At 36.6% G+C, this 17,824-nt stretch overlaps 2 protein-coding genes across 4 annotated transcripts in view; one reads left to right on the top strand and one right to left on the bottom strand.

The window, feature by feature from the left end:
* LOC122071382 (phosphatidylinositol-3-phosphatase SAC1) overlaps positions 1-9,207 on the bottom strand; it is a 30,232-nt gene extending 21,025 nt beyond the window's left edge. For both annotated transcript variants that reach the window (XM_042635724.1, XM_042635725.1), the window contains exons 1-4: positions 8,923-9,207; positions 8,614-8,818; positions 8,343-8,508; positions 5,165-5,387 (exon numbers count right to left, since the gene is read on the bottom strand). In XM_042635724.1, coding sequence (XP_042491658.1) covers positions 5,165-5,387; positions 8,343-8,508; positions 8,614-8,818; positions 8,923-9,072 — 744 coding nt within the window. In that variant the 5' untranslated portion in view covers positions 9,073-9,207. The remainder of the gene's footprint in view (positions 1-5,164; positions 5,388-8,342; positions 8,509-8,613; positions 8,819-8,922) is intronic.
* Positions 9,208-9,374: 167 nt separating this feature from the next.
* LOC122071383 (V-type proton ATPase subunit G3-like) lies at positions 9,375-17,520 on the top strand. 2 transcript variants are annotated; one of them, XM_042635727.1, is made up of 5 exons: positions 9,375-9,530; positions 10,839-10,940; positions 11,075-11,175; positions 11,303-11,455; positions 16,047-17,520. In XM_042635727.1, the coding sequence occupies exons 2-4, from the start codon at positions 10,853-10,855 to the stop codon at positions 11,444-11,446; spliced, it is 333 nt and encodes a 110-aa protein (XP_042491661.1). In that variant the 5' UTR covers positions 9,375-9,530; positions 10,839-10,852; the 3' UTR covers positions 11,447-11,455; positions 16,047-17,520. The 2 variants fall into 2 exon arrangements, with proteins under 2 accessions (XP_042491661.1, XP_042491660.1); XM_042635726.1 differs by lacking the exon at positions 16,047-17,520 and adding an exon at positions 13,199-13,453.
* The last annotated feature ends 304 nt before the right edge of the window (positions 17,521-17,824 follow it).

The raw sequence follows: 17,824 nt of genomic DNA, 5'->3' as shown, positions 1-17,824 counted from the left end.
GATAGAACACAATTCATTATCGCACGCTGCCTCCAACACACAAGTTCGGTGGTCTCTCTCTCTCTCTCTCTCTCTTTGTTTTCTCTTGGTTTGGTTACTTAGATTCTGGTTTATAACATGGTATCAAAGCCTCAGTAATCAGATCAAGGGTTTTCCTTCCCCTTTCTGCTGATTTTGATTCTTGTTCCACACTCTTGTGGTGTGCAGCCACCTATTGCTGCCTATACTATGCATTAAGCCTCCCTCCCATTGATGGAGTGCTTCTAATTGATGATCTACTACTGATGGTTGCTGGTCTTCTTGCCTTATAATCCTCCGGTAAATAATTCTACAAGGATTTGTGCTCCCTTGGTTGCTGATCAAATAATCAATTACTTTTTAAGGTTTTTTCCCTAAATCGATTGTGGTGCTTCTATTTGTTGATGTTTGCGGTTGCTTTGTGGTGTATATTTGGTACTTCTACTGTAGTTTCTGGTCTTCTTGCCTTATACTCATCTGGTAAATAACTCTACAAGGATTTGTGCTCCCATGGTTGATGCCCCATCAAAACCCTGAGAAATCGATTTCTCCATGGGACTGATTTATGGCCTTCTCTGCTACTTGGGAGATTATCTACTACTGATTTGTTCTTCCATCTCTACTCTACCATCAATCTGGTATGATTTATAGCTGATTATTTGGACTCTGTGCTACTATTCTATTACCTATCGATTTTGGATGGCTTCAAAACCCTGAAACCTACCACACATTATTCGGATTCAATGAATGTGAATATCACTTCTATTAAGCTCAAGGGGAGTTCAAACTATTTACCATGGGCTTAGGCTGTGAGAGTTTATATCATGGCACGAGATAAACTTAAGTACCTTACATCTGATTATCCTTCTACCACTAATGGTAGCAACAAAGAGTGGTTGAAAGAAAATGCCATTAATGGCTATGGAATAGCATGGAACCTAATATAGCTGCCAATGTTATGTTCAACACCACTACCAAGGGCGTTTGGAATGATTTGAAAGATACATATTCACAGGAGAAGAGCATAAACCATGTTTATGACCAGTATGAGAAGTTGTTTCAGCTCCAGCAATCAAATAAGTCTCTTCAAGACTAGTACAGTGCTTTCAAAGGGTTGGTTGATGAATTGAATGTGTTTCAACCCTTACCACTGATATAGATAAACTCAAGGCTCAACTCAATGAATTCTTTGTATCCAAGTTTCTTGCTGGTCTGAACTCTGATCTGAAGAATGTCAAGGGTCACATACTTGCCGGTGAGTGTACCCACACTTGCTGATACCTTCTCTTGTTTTCAATGAATTGCTTCTTCTGGTAAATCTAACACCTCCTCCAAGGCTCCAAGGATAACTTTGCTTTTATTGTTGGTCGTGGTCGTGGTCGTGGTCGTGGTCGTGGTCGTGGTCGTGGCACTGGGGGAGGTCGTGGTGGTGGTGGTCGAGGTACTGGAGACCGTGCTAATTGATAGTGCACTTATTGTGGGAAACCCAACCATACAGTTGATACATGTTAGACCAAGCATGGCAAGCCAAAATGGGCAACCGAATTGGCCAATCATGCAATGTCTAATGGTGTTAGTGATACAATATCTGCTGGTGATTCTACACCAGGACCCTTTCCAGGTGGATCATTGACTCCGGGGCCTCTGCCCATATGATTGGTAAGTCTTCCCTATTTACATCCTTTAATAATAACTCCCATTCCTCATCTGCTATACTTGCTAATGGGTCTTCTACCCCAGTTTCTGGTTATGGTATAATTTCTCCTACTTCTCTTAGTCCTTCCTGTGTTACACGTTCCTCAGTTTCCACTAAGCCTTCTGTCTGTTGGTCAGCTCACAAAATCTTTAAATTGTTCTGTGACATTTTTCCCCACTCATTGCATCTTTTAGGATCTTGACACGAGGAAGACGAGTGGTGGTGACCATGATAAGGAAGGATTGTACTACCTCAATTGTAATGTTCCTGGTTTTTTGTTGCTCACTCTATTAGTGGTGTGACTCCCTTGTAGTGGCATTGCCATTTAGGTCATTTGTCTTTACCTAGGTTGAAGTTGTTATTTCCTGCTTTCAAGTTTGTCTTTACCTAGGTTGTAGTCTGTTTTTATTTCCTTTAGTCGATTCGGACATATTGGGTCTTTATCGTATCACAAACAAGCATGGTTTTATGTATTTTGTTATTTTTGTGGACGATCATTCTTATCTCACATGGTTGTACCTCTTAAAGGTTCGTTCCGAGTTTTTTTCAGTTTTATAATGAAATAAAGACTTAATTTGGCACTTCTATTAAAGTTTTTCGCTATGACAATGCTTTGGAATATGTTGAACATGAGATTTATGAACTTAGTGCTTCCAATGGTATGATTCACCAGAAAAGTTGTTCCTACACTCCACAACAAAATGGAGGTGGCATAATAGAAAAATGAACACTTTTTAGTGGTTACACGTGCTATCATGTTCCATATATGTCCCAATGGAATTTTGGTGTGATGGGGTATTAACTTCATGTTATTTGATTAATTGTATGCCAATTCTAGACAACAAGTCCCTGTTCTCTATTTTGTTTTTCAAGTGTATCTCTCTTTTGTTTACCTCCTCGTGTTTTTGGTTGTGTTTGCTCCATACATAACCTACACTTATCTTTCGATAAGCTTTCCGCTAGGTCTATAAAAGTGTTTTCCTAAGTTATCCTCCTACCCAGAAAGGGTATTGATGTTATGATCCAGTCTCCCATATGTATTTTGTGTGTTGTTGTCACCTTCTTTGAGGGAAGTTCTTCTCTTCGTATCCTTCCTCCTCCGATGATGAGTAGCATATTGTTATTGCTCCTCCTATTCCTCCTTAAGTCCCATTTCTTGATGCTCCTAGTGTTCAATCCACACCACCTCTGCAGGTATGCCAGCGCAGGAACAAGGAAGTGCAACAGGATGAGGTTCCTACCACTCCAACGGTTCACCACCTCTACCAGCTTCTTCCTCTGGTGAAGCTCCACCTCCATCATTGTCTTATGTCTTACCAGTCGCATTGCATAACAATACAAGTTCCTGCACTTGAAACACCAAAAAATCTATGGTTGTGTATCTTATAGATAAGTTTGTTCCTCTATCCCATCTTCCTTCTTCTGTTCATAGTCTTGCTATGTCATTACCCGCCTCTACTATACCCAAGCATTACTCTGAGGCCCTTTGTCTTCCTACCAGGAAGGCTACCATGGATGTTGAAATGGATGCTCTTTTGACCTGTAACGCCTAGAGTTTGGTAGATCTACCTCCTGATAAGGACCTGATTAAATGCCGTTGGGTTTACACTATTAAGTACCTATTGGATGGCTCTGTTTAGTAGCTCAAGACCCGTCTGGTTGCCAAGGGTTATACTTAGGCAGACGGAGTTGACTATTTTGAGACTTTTTCTCTTGTTGCACTGCTGAATTTTGTTCACTTAATTATTTCTCTAGCTGTAAACCTTGATTGGCCACTGTGTCAGTTAGACATTAAGAATGTTTTTCTGTATGGTGATTCTACTGAGAAGGTTTATATGGAGCAACCTCTAGGTTACGTTGCTCAGGGGGAGGATAGTACTCGTGTTTGTAAGTTGCGTAAGGCTATTTATGGTCTCACGCAATCACCTAGAGCATGGTTTGACAAGTTTAGTACTACAATGATGTCTTGTGGATTTTCACAATGCTGTGGAGATCACTCAGTGTTTGTTCGCTAGCGTGAGGGTAAAATGGTTGTATTGGTTGTCTATATGGATTACATTATCATTTCTGAAGATGATGTGATTGGTATTGCAGAGGTGAAAACCTATTTACAGCAGCATTTTCAGACCAAAGATCTAGGTGATCTCTACTATTTTCTTGGTATTAAGGTTGTGAGAAGCAAAAAAGGCATTAGTCTTGTGAGAAGAAAAAAAGGCATCAATCTATCTCAAAGAAAGTGTGTATTAGATCTCTTATCTGATACTAGGATGCTTACATGATATTCTAATAGACCCTCATCAAAAGTTTGGTGTTGATGCCGGTAATCCCCTTACAGAGCTTGGTAGGGAAACTGATATATCTTGCAGTTACTAGACCTGACATTTCCTTTGTGGTTGGAGTTCTCAGTTAGTTCAGGCAGTCTTCTCAGAAAGCTCATTGGGATGCAGTTGTTTGAATTCTTCATTACTTAAAGGGTGCCCCTGGTAAAGGATTGATTTATTGTCCTAATAAGCATATGGAGTTGTTCGCCTTTTCTGATGCTGATTGAGCTAGTTCAGCCAGTGATCGTCATTCTACAACAGGATATTGTACGTTTGTTGGAGGTAATTTGGTCACTAGGAGGAATAAGAAACAGACGACAATTGCCCGGTCAAGTGCTAAAGCTGAGTACAGGGCCAAGGCTCATACTACTGCAGAGCTAATGTGGCTCAAGTCTCTACTTCTTGAGATGGGATTTTAATGTGCCTACACCTATGGTGATGTATTGTGACAACCAAGCAGCTATATAAATTGCCAGTAATCCAGTTTATCATGAATGGACATGCTCCTAGTTTTCATCATTGCTGTACCAAGTTGAGCATGGGTCATCTGTATGCTTCAGCTTAAGGGGGAGTATTAAAGCTCTAGGGGGAATTCTGTCCTATAGGGCTTAAGTCAAGTATTCACTTTTGAAAATGCATAAGTTAATTCCAAACTCAATTTTTCAACGAAACGTCCATCCCTCAAACATATCAGTTTTTCAGAAAATCTCTCCAAGAGAGCTTTAAAATCCTCATATTTTTTAAGGTAATTAATAAAAAAAAATATGGTGTTAATGCCAAGAAGAAACAAAGATGGATTAAACAGAAGACTATATTCCTGTCCCTTTAACATCCAGTCAAGAAATGCTAAAAAATACAAGAGCTAAAAAAACAAACTAAGATGCCTAGCTTTAGAAGATACAGCTATTTGCACTTGAACAATGACAGCAACAAGACAAAAAATGGGGATCGGAAGAAATACTTTGGAAGACAAATAGGATATAATCAAGCTGACAAGGAAGAGTAGAACAATCATAACAATCCATAATTCCATATATGTGAGCCTATGGGTTACATCTGTCAAATCTATAAGCAATGATATGATAATCAAGACAAGAAGATAACTGAGAAGGTATAAAAGGTAAAATACCTGCTTAAAATGCCCATGAACCAATGCAATTGTCCAAAGAGTGTTATTACATCTCGATCGAATTGCCTGTGTTAGATATGCATTCCATACAAATATATTTTCATATGGCATCCTTTCCTCGCCCATTGCTAAAACATTCTTCTGTAGACTTTGCATTATAGGATATGTATAACTATAGAAAAAATCTTTTGTGAGATCGACACTGGATAAGAGCTTCTTGTACCTGCATTAAAGAAAAATGTTTCAAGGAAGAGAATTGAACGTACATATTGTAAGTTCAATTTAGTACTCCAAGAGATGTGGTGTTAGTTTACATAGTGAGAACATCACTATTACAAAAGCAGCCATCTTGTCAATGTCGAGATCTTGAAACAAGAAAGTGGTAAAATGTGAATTATATAATAAAAATAAGAGTTGGTGCTCTAAGTACACAAAGGTCTATATGGCTAGAAAAAACCTCATTTGGAAACCGTCTGCTTACTTGGAGGAAATGGAGGGGATATCATAGGAGTAGGAGAGATAAGAGGAAGAGATAAGCGGAAGAAAGACTGAGGGAATGCAAGGAAAAAGAGAGAGAAGTTTTCACGGTCTTGGGGAGAGAGGTAAAATAGGAAGTTGAGTCAGAGAAAAAAAAAAAAAGGAAAGAGCAAAATTTGGGTAGAGTTACTATTTTTCTAAATTGTAATTGGCCTAAGCAATTAATAGACAATAAAATGTTGAATTGGCCATATGTATTGAAAGAATTTGTAACTGTGAAAGGAAATATTCAGGGTTAGAGTTAAGTTGATGGAACATAAGGGGATTAATGTATGTTTATATAGGTAGTAGTGCCTATGGGTGAGTGGATCATTTGTTGGAATTTCCAAGTTAACAGATTAATGGGTAAGTGGAACTTGACATGATTCACCTATGTATTTATGCACATGTTTTCTTATGATATTTTTATGGATGGAGTTTTCTTAATAGAATTCTAATGTACGATATGACTATATGAAATGCTAATGAAAATGATGATTTATGATTATATTTAAGAATGGAAATGGACATGCTTAAGAAAATAAATGATATGCCAAGAAACAAGGAGGTGAGACCAAGGTCAAGAAACTATCCGGTGAGGTGATATGCCAAGAAACAAGGAGGTGAGACTAAGGTTAAGAAACTACCCGGTAAGATGAATGCTTTATGAATGTATTTTTTTATCTTATGAATCGTTTATATGAATGAAAAATTAAGAAAATACGGTTTATGATTATATTTGAGAATGGTGTAGGGACAAGTTTAAGGAAATAGAATGGAAACAAATGAAATGATGGATGACTATGACAGAACTGCAACCATTTGCAACAGGGGGTTAGGTGTTGGATGAGGCATAGATTTATATTTATGTTCCTCGCTTAGCCACGGGATGCTCCACCTAGCTAGCAGAATGGCCCATCTAGGATGGAACGAGATATGATGTGCCACCTAACCCGTGGTTATGTCATGCATACCACCTAGCTCGCGGTTATGAGGTTGGACTGTGATGGTTTGATACACAAGATGCCTCATGTTTATGATTGCAGTTGGCAGAATGTCTCAATGAATTGAAGGAAGAATTTCATGGTTTTAGAGTTTAGAAGACTATTTCCCATGTTTTTTTTTAACTGTTTATAGTGTTCCATAAATTCTGACTTATCATGTTTTATGTCATGGAAATGTTATGCATGTATTGGAAAGTTTATGGATATTTTGTTTTTGTTTATTATGTGAGGATGTGCCACGTTCTGTCTTACTGGACTGTATAGCTTACTCTATTATTTATTTCTTACAGATCACTAGAGGTGTGGTTTGGCTCAGAAGAAGAGCCAGTTGGGTAGATATTGTTGCTTTTGGGGACTATGATGGAGATGACTATATTTTATTGTACTCAGAAGACTTGTAATGTGCAATAACGAGTATTGGTTAAAGATTTTGTAATCATTTTAGATCACTACTCGATTCTAGATACAAATAATGGGGTTTACAAAGGTGCTTCGAATGGTGAAATTACTCCAGCCAAGGGATCTACTAAAGTGAACCTTCACCCCTGCTTAAGTACAGCACATAAAAATTCCCATTACGTTCAAGTTTTTTCTCTATGGACTGTTTATGATAAGATTCCCCAGTAGCTAGTCCCTCTGTTGAAAATATGTGAAATCTGTGATTCATCTGTTGTTAGTTTGTCCTGTTACATGGAATCAAGCTTCAAATGGATGAAGAGTTTTGATAAACAGTGGGTTCACACAAAAGGATCCCTTCCCTTAATGAATTGGAGGTGTTTTAGCCCTCGGATACAAGGAAAAGGCTTCGGATATCTACTCCTATAGTGATATGCCGGCATATTGGCTGAAAAACAAAGCAGAAGCATTTGAGGGGCCCTCTCTAAGTGTGGATCAGCTGTCAAGTAAGGATTTTGTTGGGGGACAAGTGCGAAATGTCTTTACCCCTTATGGTCCAATGCATGGTTTTAGTATTGGTGTCGGATCGGCCAATTCATATCACTATTGGCCATGACCGATACCGATCCATAGCCAATACGTATTGGTGGTATCGGTCAAAAAGGTGTCTCACTTTGCATTTTCAGCCGATTTGGGACCGATGCAGTCCAATCCATCTCAGTATCATATTGGTATCAGTGGCGACTATGTTAATATACACAAAAAAATATTAAACATGAAACTAGATGACAAGAAATAGAAATTCTGCAGTGTGCACCAACAGCAATATAGGACACCTTTCTGGATTCATGCATAGAGACAAATATTCAGCCTCCATCCTAACACAGCAGACAGCGGAGAGAACCACGTATACTTGCCAACATGGCAGTAAAGTTGACATATATCATACCAACCATACTCTACAAGACATAAGCATTGGGGCACCACAGTGTTTTATATTTTCATTTTCCTGACAAATCATTTGTGGCACAATTGATTCAACCAACAGTTACACAGATACTCAATCAGGACCCCTCATTTAGTTAGCAGGGGCAACAATCAAGTGTACTTTCCCAATTAGGATCCTTATGTAGTATGCCAGGGCTACTGTTATGAGTTTACCATGCAATCTGGATCCCTCAAAACCACCAAATCATCTCTCATTCTAATAGTAAAATGAGAAAAACAGTAGCACACAAAAGAACTAAGGAACGAGGGAAGACCTTAGCTCAGTTTTTGAATGTGCCACATCTGACTGAATTGATGCATGAGGGACAGTGATTAATTGGCTCTCGTCAATGCTATAAATTGCGTGACCACACATACATCCAATTTGCCGACGCTTGGTAACAAGAATCAGATAGTAAGACTCAAGAAACTTAATACAACCTACAAATGCAAGTAGAAAAGAAACAAACATAATTAATCACAAATTAAATTAATGAAAATACTAAACCTCGTAAAAGAAGCAAAAAATCACTCGGTAAAGCCAACCTGCAATCCCGAAAACCTTGGCAACGAAGGTTAGACCTCCGGTAGAACGGTTGCCTTCGCTAATGCGCTGAAGCAAGTTCTTAACTTCTAACTGTGAGTACACAACAGGATCCTCGCTAATATTGAGATCCGACGGCTCTGAGCGATCTATCTTCAACACCCGAAAGAATCGCTTGTTCCGATCACTTCCAATGAGATAAAACCTCTGCTCATATAAACACAACAGAATAGCAATTTCAACAATCTCACCAACCTACTTTTACAGTGAAGTCAATTGTAATTCCAATTACAGAACTCAAAAATGCTTACAGCTCGGGTCTCATAGAGCTTAAATTTCTCGAGAGAATACGATTTCGAATCGATTTCTTGGTCATTTAAAGGAGGAAGTTTTGTCTTCGATTGCACGAAAGGAGGAAGCGTTGACGATGAATCCGGCTTTGAATTCTCGGGTTTCGCCATTAAAATTGTCTCCGGTTAAGGATCGATGTTGCTCTTGAAGCGATTTATTATTCTTGATCTCTTCCCGACATTCTTTCTCCGTAGCTTTGGAGACAGGAGATTGGGTAGTTAGGGTTTATATAGTAATTGCGACAAAACTTCTTTCAGTCAAAAAGATGATCCAAAGGAACCACTTACTAAATTGCGCCGTACGGGACGAAATGAAGAGGCTGTTTCTAACTTGCGCCACTTATCTGTGCTTTTTATTTTATTTTACGTTTCGTTGCTACCAATATCTAAGCCACGTGTCAATAAAAACAAGCAAGTACAACGGCCTTTCCCGCCAAAATCGCTGCTAATTCCAATAAATTTGCTTGAAACAATCTTAGATTGAGAGAGAGAAAAAGAGAAACAGATCTTTTCCAAACGATCGAGTTGCGTTCTCGGCCTTCAGTATCTCAGCATCTTCTTTCTTTCGGGTACTGAGTCTCTGAAGAATTTTATCAGAATTTATTTTTTTCTAACAAAACCATCTAATGTGCTTCAGAGATCTATTGAGCAATTACGATTTTACTGCATTTTTTTTTTTCTTTTTTTGGTAATCAAGGAAGGAGGTTCACCTTAATTGATGGATCACTGATCTGCACTTTTAAATGGGATTGATGATAGATTTATTGGTGAAAATAACCCAAATCCCTAACCCCATTTTGTATATCAAATTAGGGTCTATTTGCTATTACCTTTGAATTCTTTGTTTTGCTTAAGAAATTTGAAGGCTTGTGTGCAAGCATTACCATAGGAGTTGCTTTATTAATGCTACCTTATGTGTAGAGCGTCTTATCATCACTTGCCCTTCACATGGTTGGGTCAATGGGTTGATGATGGGATCATTCCGGATGATGAATTGCTTTGTAACTAAACTACTTTCTGACCCAATTCATGTAACATTATGTTTCAGTTAAAATGCTCTCTCTCTCTATCTGTGTGTGTGTGTGTGTGTGTGTTCCATTAAGAGATACCTCTCCATTTAGAGAAAACTGTTCATATCACCGAACTATTGTAAATAATTAATTTTTTCAGATGCCGAAGTACCTTCTTCTTATTTTCAGAAAGGATAACCCATGTGATTAATCCTAACCTGCCCCCAAGAGTCCCCTTCATTTAGTACTTTATTGAAATTAAGCCAATCTAGCTGTTCCCCAGGGCTCCATTTGTTTACTAGTGAAATGGCATGCGATTGTATGAGTTAAAATAAGATTGAAGTGAGTGAAGCTGGCTTTATTTCTCATCTTCTACCTCGTCTCTGTTTTAATTGAAAAAGAACATTTCAATTCTGTTTACCGATTGAAATTTTGTTCCAGTTGAAGTTTAATTAAATGGAGTTGCACTTATCATTAAAACCAGATCATAAGAGAAAGGAAACTTCTCCATTAAGATCTGAAAAGTAGATCTACATCTTGTAGGTCATTTCTCTAATGGACATCTCTTTCACTTTTGCTACTCTTCAAGACATGCTGATAATTTAATATTGTCCTAGTCTTATGAACGTGTTGATTTTGGTATTAGATTATATGGATGATTTCCTTGGCACATTGAGCTGCCGTTTATCTTTTCTCTCACCTAAATGCTCTTTTATGGTACTATTAATCATTTTTACAATTAATGTACTGTTTTTCCTACAATTATAAGAATGTATTACAACTAATAAATGAATAGTTCAAAGAATTGTGGAACATCCATGCTTCATTATTTCCCTTCTCTTTTCTGACTTACATTTTACTAATCAGGTCACATAGTCACCATGGATTCAATTAAGGGACAAGGAGGCATCCAAATGCTACTAACTGCAGAACAAGAGGCTCAACAAATTGTCACCAATGCCAAAAACGGTAAAATATATTTTTCTTATACATTTTATAGTAACACATAAATGTATAAGATTTATTTTGCAAATTAAGTTATTGTTTAATATTAATTGAAATTCTAATTATTTAATCTAGCATTTTCAATTTTATTTCTTCAGTAAAGATGAAAAGATTGAAGCAAGCTAAAGATGAAGCTGAGAGAGATGCATCTCTTTATCGTGCCCATTTAGAGGATGAATACCAAAAAAAAGTTTCTGAGGTTTTTTATTTTTAAATCTTTGCGACACTTTCTTTTATACAACTAGTCTCTATTGTATGTTAATTTCTTTAGATAAATTAATTTTTTTATTCAATTGGAAATTATATCTTTCCAATATTCTGTGTAGACAAAGGATAACTCTGGATCGAACGTGAAATGGTTTGAAGAGGAAACTGACAAAAAGATTCAAAACTTGAAAGATAAGACCTCAAAGGTTTCCGGAGATGTTATTGCTATGCTCATCAAATATATAACCACAGTGCGAAATTAATGGAAGGAGGTTAGTATGTCTTATTTATATTTGTTATTTAATTAAGAATTAAAGGTATATGCCATATGTATACATAAGTACTGAATATTCTTTAGTCTCTTAGCCATAGGCAAAGTATAGTTATAAATTTTATTTGCTATGTTGAAAAGCTAAAAACAATATGGGAGAGAGAGAGAGAGAGAGAGAGAGAGAGACAGAGAGAGAGAGAGAGCAAGGTGAGTGGTATAATTGGAGTTATGTATAGTTATCAAGGTGTCGCCTAGGCGTCTAGGGCCCCAAGCTTTTTCAAAGGCAACAGCATACCTTGTTGACACTTTGCAAATTGACATCGATTTATGTTTATTGCTTTCTTTTTTGATGAATTCTTGTATTATATCCTATACTTTATTCATTATATGTTGAGTTACTCATTAAGTTGTTATTTGTATAATTATATCATATTGCATTGATATGGCTTCTATGTTGCATATAAGCATAATTATATGTAATATTCATTACTATATTACATATAGTCATATACTACATGCCTTTTCACCTAAGCACCCCTCGAGCGCCTTTGTTCACCTAGTCACCGTGACAACTATGGAGCTATGTATGCTTGCATTTTGGCATTGAAAGACACTCACCGTATGGGGTATTCATTCCCTAGATCAAACCTAAAAGTGCCTATTTTTAAACTTAAAAGCGTTGCATTTAAATAGGAATTTTTATCCATTAACCAATGAGAGTGTGCTGTTTGTTTTATTTGAGCACTAATATCCTTTCTTGGAGCCATTAAAAACTTCCCAAAGATCAAACATACACTAGATTGACATTGGTGACTTTTTTTTATGGTTCTCCCCCAGGCCCCATCCAAGAACATGCAAATCCTAGCATGAGAATAACTAAATAATCATTGAGTTGATTACAAGTGATCTACTAATGTTATAACAATATATATATAGGAGGTACCGTAAACAGAACTAGAAAAGAATCACTAGGTGGACTCCTTCAACTTTTAGCTGCCAATTGAAACTATGTTGGTGCTCAAAGTGGTCTATGTCACCCTCAACTAATGTTACACTTTTACCTGCCAATGCAAGATTTGGACATGCTGAGGGGGAAAGAGTCTGATACTTGGTGGGTTGTTGGTTTGAGTTCGAGATTTAATAGATAGCTAATCAACATGGTCGCTTGTCTATCCAACACTTGGAATAGTCACTACAACATCAACTGGTATAACAGCGGAAAATAGGAAGAGAAAATTTCCATTAGATGGTGATCCATCTAGTTTAGACTAGAGTTAGACCATGAATTTTGACATGGACAGATCCAAGGGGCGCTTGAAATCTGACATGCATATATCCAAGGGGTGCTCTATCTCTCCAATGTATAACTCACCAAATCAGTCTTCACATGACAGACTATAGCCTTCCCTTAGCTTCCCAACAAGATACTCTTCTCTATGGGTTCTTACCTGGATAACCTTTTGCCTCAAATTAAACCAGTGCCAGTGTGCATGATTGCTTTTGATGTTTTATCATCCGTTATGAGGTGGTTATTGTAGCTAGTTTGGCCACATGGTCCTAATATCATTATTGTAAGTTTATCAGTATTTTTTTTTCTTTTTTCTCTTTTTTGGGGTTTGCTTTCCAATCTCTTAACATCTAGTGACTCAATATGCATAAAGGTAATATTAGCATGCCTATTTTCTTATCAGTGCTAATAATAATTAAGTTTTTTTTTTTTTCTAATTATGTTCTCCTTTTTCAGATTTACAGCAAACCATTGAACTAGAGATCAAGCTTACAGAATGACCTTCTTGTTGTCATTGTATGTTGATTTTGGTTTATTAATAAGTTGATTTATAAGAGTGAACTCTTAACTTGTTCTTAATATTGGGGAATCTTAGAGTTGAAGAAATATTTTTTTTTTATTCTTTTCAATCAATTAGTATCCTTTGAAAGAAGATTGTATTGTTTTCTTTGTAAGCATAGTTTTAAATATTATGAAAGATTAATTGTAATATTTAGGTGGGTGCTTAGATGATTTACCACAATCTGCTCTACTTTCCACCTCCCCCCCCCCCCCCAAAAAAAAAAAAAAGAAGTAAAGGGTTGAGCCTTGTTTAAAACACAAAACTTGAGAGATGCTCACTAGAAAAGGAAAACTAAGAAAAAGAAAGCAAAAAAAATGGTTTCTTTGAGGATGATCAAAGCATATGTAAACCATAATCAGGAATTCGTTATTATAAAAAATTGAGGTGAGGTCTCAATATTCAGCTTTATAATAAGATGATCTACAAGTAATTTTCCATTTCGCTCCATTTGTTTCAATGGAAAACTTTTTCTAAGGAAATCAACTTTTGGTTCTTTTCTATTTGTCCTTTTGATTGCTCATGATAAGGAAGCATATGTAGGCATGGTTGAGTAAGGAAAATAGCACGACTGAAGTAACTATACATACAAATCCATTTACAGAACTATATGTTCCAATTGGAACTGGAACTTCCAGAACAGGCGGCTGGTATACCACCATAATGAAACTGCATTTTATTTTTTGTATTCAGATAGGATTTCCTAATCCAGTAATATGATGGAGTTGTCTTTTATGGGTTTCAATAGTCTCATTGAACAATATAACACCATTTTTATTCTGGAATCAAAATCCAGAAAATTGAAATGAAACTCATTTCAAAAATTATCTTTTATTTCAATAGAACTATTACTCTTTTTAGACCAGTACAATTTCATTTGCTTTTATAACAATGTTGTAAAATGCTTTTCATTAGACTCTGTGATAGGTCTCTCATCTCGTACGCAATACTCTGATCATCAACAGATACAACATGCTTTTAGCATGTTTCACTCTTTTTCCTAGTGATAATATCGTATAAAAAATACAGTGAAGCTTAAGCTACGCTCTTAAGGCCTCAGTTGACACCCAAGCCAAGGTGTTTGTGATTGATTGATTCGGAGTATACGTGCATTAATCATTTTGAACATTCTAATTTTTCCCACATGGAGGGAGGTTTGGAATCAATTCAAGTTGAGCTTGACCTTTTTTTAGCCTTCAAAGTTCAGTTTCTTGTGGTTATTTTGTTCATCAAGTTTGATTTTTGCCTTATAGAATGCCTTGATCAATTTTAAGAAGGTTTGGTTTTGATCTGAACTGACAAACTTGGTTGAAGAAATACATCACGATGTCGTATTTCCTCTATTAAAATGAATGGAGTTCCTACAAGTTATTGTAAGAGCTTAAAGGGAGGTTGAGCGAAGCTGACTTGTATCCTTTCTTGTTCTTGCTAATCCCATAGAGAATGACTAGATGCTTCTATAAGGCAGTTCTAATCTAGTATTGTGAATTTGAAGCTTTTATGGTATGGGTGAATGGAAATAGTGGCTCTTGTAGTTCACAATGGAAAGTTGGTGTTTTGCGAAGATTCAACCCAAAAACTCACATTAAAGTTGCTAGGTGTAGTTATGGTCCTTATCCATTTATTATGAATCCTGTTTAATTAATTATAGTTGTTGGTTCTTTGTTATTCATTTCTCATATCTTTTCTTTTCGTCATTTCCCATCTCTCCCCCACCTCCTCTCTGTTTTAGAATCCAATTTTCCGTACTTTTTATGTTTGGGATCCATGTAGCCAACCTCATTAAGTTAAGGCTTAGTTTGTCGTTGTAGGTGGTGGTGCTGGTGGTTCTTTTTTATTATCTATTATCTTTAGTTTCTTGTGTTGTTTACCTTGGGGCAATTATGTTGTACTTGATTCTTTGATTGTAAATATTACGGCATGTCTCATAGTTTGAGAACTAACCAAAACCATGAACATTCTTCTTATTGATCCGAGTTATTCAACTGCTTTTGTAACATGGTATCTGAAAAAACAAAAGGAGAAAAAAAATCTCATGTTGTTGTTCAATATTACCCTTTTGTTTGTTTGTTCTTATTGAAATCCTAGTTGAATAAGTGTTAATAAAATCTAGGGATTCTTGTGATTGATTTGCTGGTGTGGAGTTTTCCTTCCTAATTATGGATCTGCCCCTACTGTTGCTATTTTGTACATGCTGCTCTGTTGGTATACAATGTCTTGTATTCTGTCGCAGTTTGACCCCCACTTGAATTTTTTATTTGAGGGTAGTATATTAGGGTTTTTCACTATATATTTGTAGCGAGGGTTACTTTCCCTGTAAGCAATTCTGAGATGTGTGAGGACGAGCGTTGTAACCCTAATCACCATTGACAGTGTCACAGTGAAGCAGAATCTCATATCACTGAACCTCGTAAACCTGTGTGCACTGTTTGTTTTTGTTTTTTCATTACCTTCTGCATCGCTTTTAGGGTTGCGTTCCAACATGCTCTGCCCCCGTACTGTTGTTGTTCATGGGTGTTATCTTGTCTGCTTTTCTCTACACCAGCTGTTGATGTTGTTGCTGCTTCAATTGATGAAGATTGAACATCTTGTTTGTTATTGCTACTACTGCTATTGATTATGATTTAGGATTATCCTATCATGTGTGACCTATTGTTGTCTTGCTCGTGCGCTTACAATTTTATATTCTTATATATGTTTTGCTGCTATTATTGAAGGGTTTTCATCAAGTATATGTTGTTGCAGGAGTTACTGATCAGATCACTACCCTTCAAAAAAAAAAAATTATTGCTCCCTTCCTGGATGAGTCATTGAGTTGGAGATAAGTTTCTAGTTATCAGTTGTTTTTAAAGTTTGAATCCTTACTGCATTTGGAGCTGATCTGTTCCATACAGACTTGGATGGGAGTTTTCTTTTAAATTCTATGATCTGATCATCATAAAGATCCATTTGTTGTTATTTTTATTCATTCCTAATAACTCTATGAAAGGATCACGCACGGCTATCTAGCCCTTGGATTTTCCCAAAATTTTCAAGACTTGATCATTATTTATCCATTGGCACTCAACTACATTTTCAATATGTATGTTTATTTGACTTCGCGTAAGTTGTTGCTGCAATATTTGGGCTACATGAGTTCTTTTTTGGTTTTATTTACTGAATTATTTGTCCACGTGTAGTGCTACACCTGAGAGGAGAATATAGTTAAGCCGGAAGTTAATTTCTTCCTATTGCATATATGTTTGTCTTCTTATGAAGATTTTTAACTGTGTCTTCCCTGTGAAGATTATTTGTTTGTCTTCTCTTTGGAAATTGTTTTTCTATGTTCTTATTGAAGATTATTTACTATCTTCCAATTGAAAATTTTCTATTGTAGATTTCTTATCTGCCTAGAGTTCTTGTTGAAAATTTCTCCCTACTATTTCTCTTGAGTTTATGTAGTTGAAGATTTCCATTTCTGGCCCACAACAGTGTTTTTGTTTCATCTTCCAACTATTGCTATTTTCAGAGCTTTCTCTGTTGTTGTTGATGTTTTCTGGCCTGCAACGATGATTTGTTCATCTCCTATCACCATGGTTTAAAGCATCTTCGATATGATAAAAATACCCCTCCGATAGGTATCTTAAATTTAGCCAATTGATACGGCAATCGATATCGATACTTTAATCCTTACCTACCGCTGCTAGTTTATACTCCAGTTTGAGGGGGTGTTAAAGTTGCTAGGTATTATGGTCCTTGTCTATTAGTTGTGATTCATGTTTATTATCCTTTTTATAATTACTAGTTCTTAGTTATCGCCTATTGTCTTTAGCCTTTTGTGCTCTCTAAGGCTATTTATGGTCTACATTATTTGCTTACTGTACTTGACTCTTTGATTATGGTGTTTAAATTTAGAGAAGAGTTGAAAAGTAGGAAATCAATGGGTTGGAAACCAGAATTGTGAACATCAGCCAATAAGAGAGAGAGAGAGAGAGTTTCATGAAGAAATTCGTACTACATCCTCAACCAATTTCTTTTCCTCCACAACTCCCAACTGGCTAGAGAAGGCTCTTGGCAAGAAAGAGGGTGAGTCGGGAACAGCAAGAGATGTCGGATTGATGGAAGCTGCAGCCATGACCAACACCAAAGAGAACCAAAGAAGAGGAGATTAGGCGTAGTATATCGAGGCGGGGGGCCTTATAGTGAGACTTCGTGCATAAAAAATCAATATTTTCAATCACCAATTCTGCACGTGTTCATTAATTTTTACCGCATGAACAAAAAAAATAAACAATTTGTGATGAGAATTCATAAACTAGTCTTTAGTTTTTTATGAATTCTGTTTATTTTGATTTATATTTATGAGAAATAAAGACCATAAATCATTCCAAAAACCTTCATAAATAAAAATACGTTTAATAATTTGAAATAAAAAAGAGAGCCTATGGTTGGATTCTTTCTTGTATTCTTGGATTCGGGAACAGTGGAGCAAGGAGTGATTTCATCTTCATCTTCTCCCCTCTCCCTGCCTGGCCCCAAACAAA

The sequence above is a fragment of the Macadamia integrifolia genome, unplaced genomic scaffold (genome assembly GCF_013358625.1).
Source record: "Macadamia integrifolia cultivar HAES 741 unplaced genomic scaffold, SCU_Mint_v3 scaffold_216A, whole genome shotgun sequence".
NCBI classification, from domain to species: Eukaryota; Viridiplantae; Streptophyta; class Magnoliopsida; order Proteales; family Proteaceae; genus Macadamia; species Macadamia integrifolia.
The sequence above is the reverse complement of the archived record's forward strand: the minus strand, read 5'-3'. Positions and strand labels throughout refer to the sequence as shown.

Coding starts and splice junctions, on each gene's coding strand:
- LOC122071383 (XM_042635727.1), top strand. CDS start 10,853: ATGGATTCAATTAAGGGACAAGGAGGCATCCAAATGCTACTAACTGCA. Junction 10,941..11,074: donor TGTCACCAATGCCAAAAACG/GTAAAATATATT, acceptor TTATTTCTTCAG/TAAAGATGAAAAGATTGAAG. Junction 11,176..11,302: donor ACCAAAAAAAAGTTTCTGAG/GTTTTTTATTTT, acceptor TATTCTGTGTAG/ACAAAGGATAACTCTGGATC.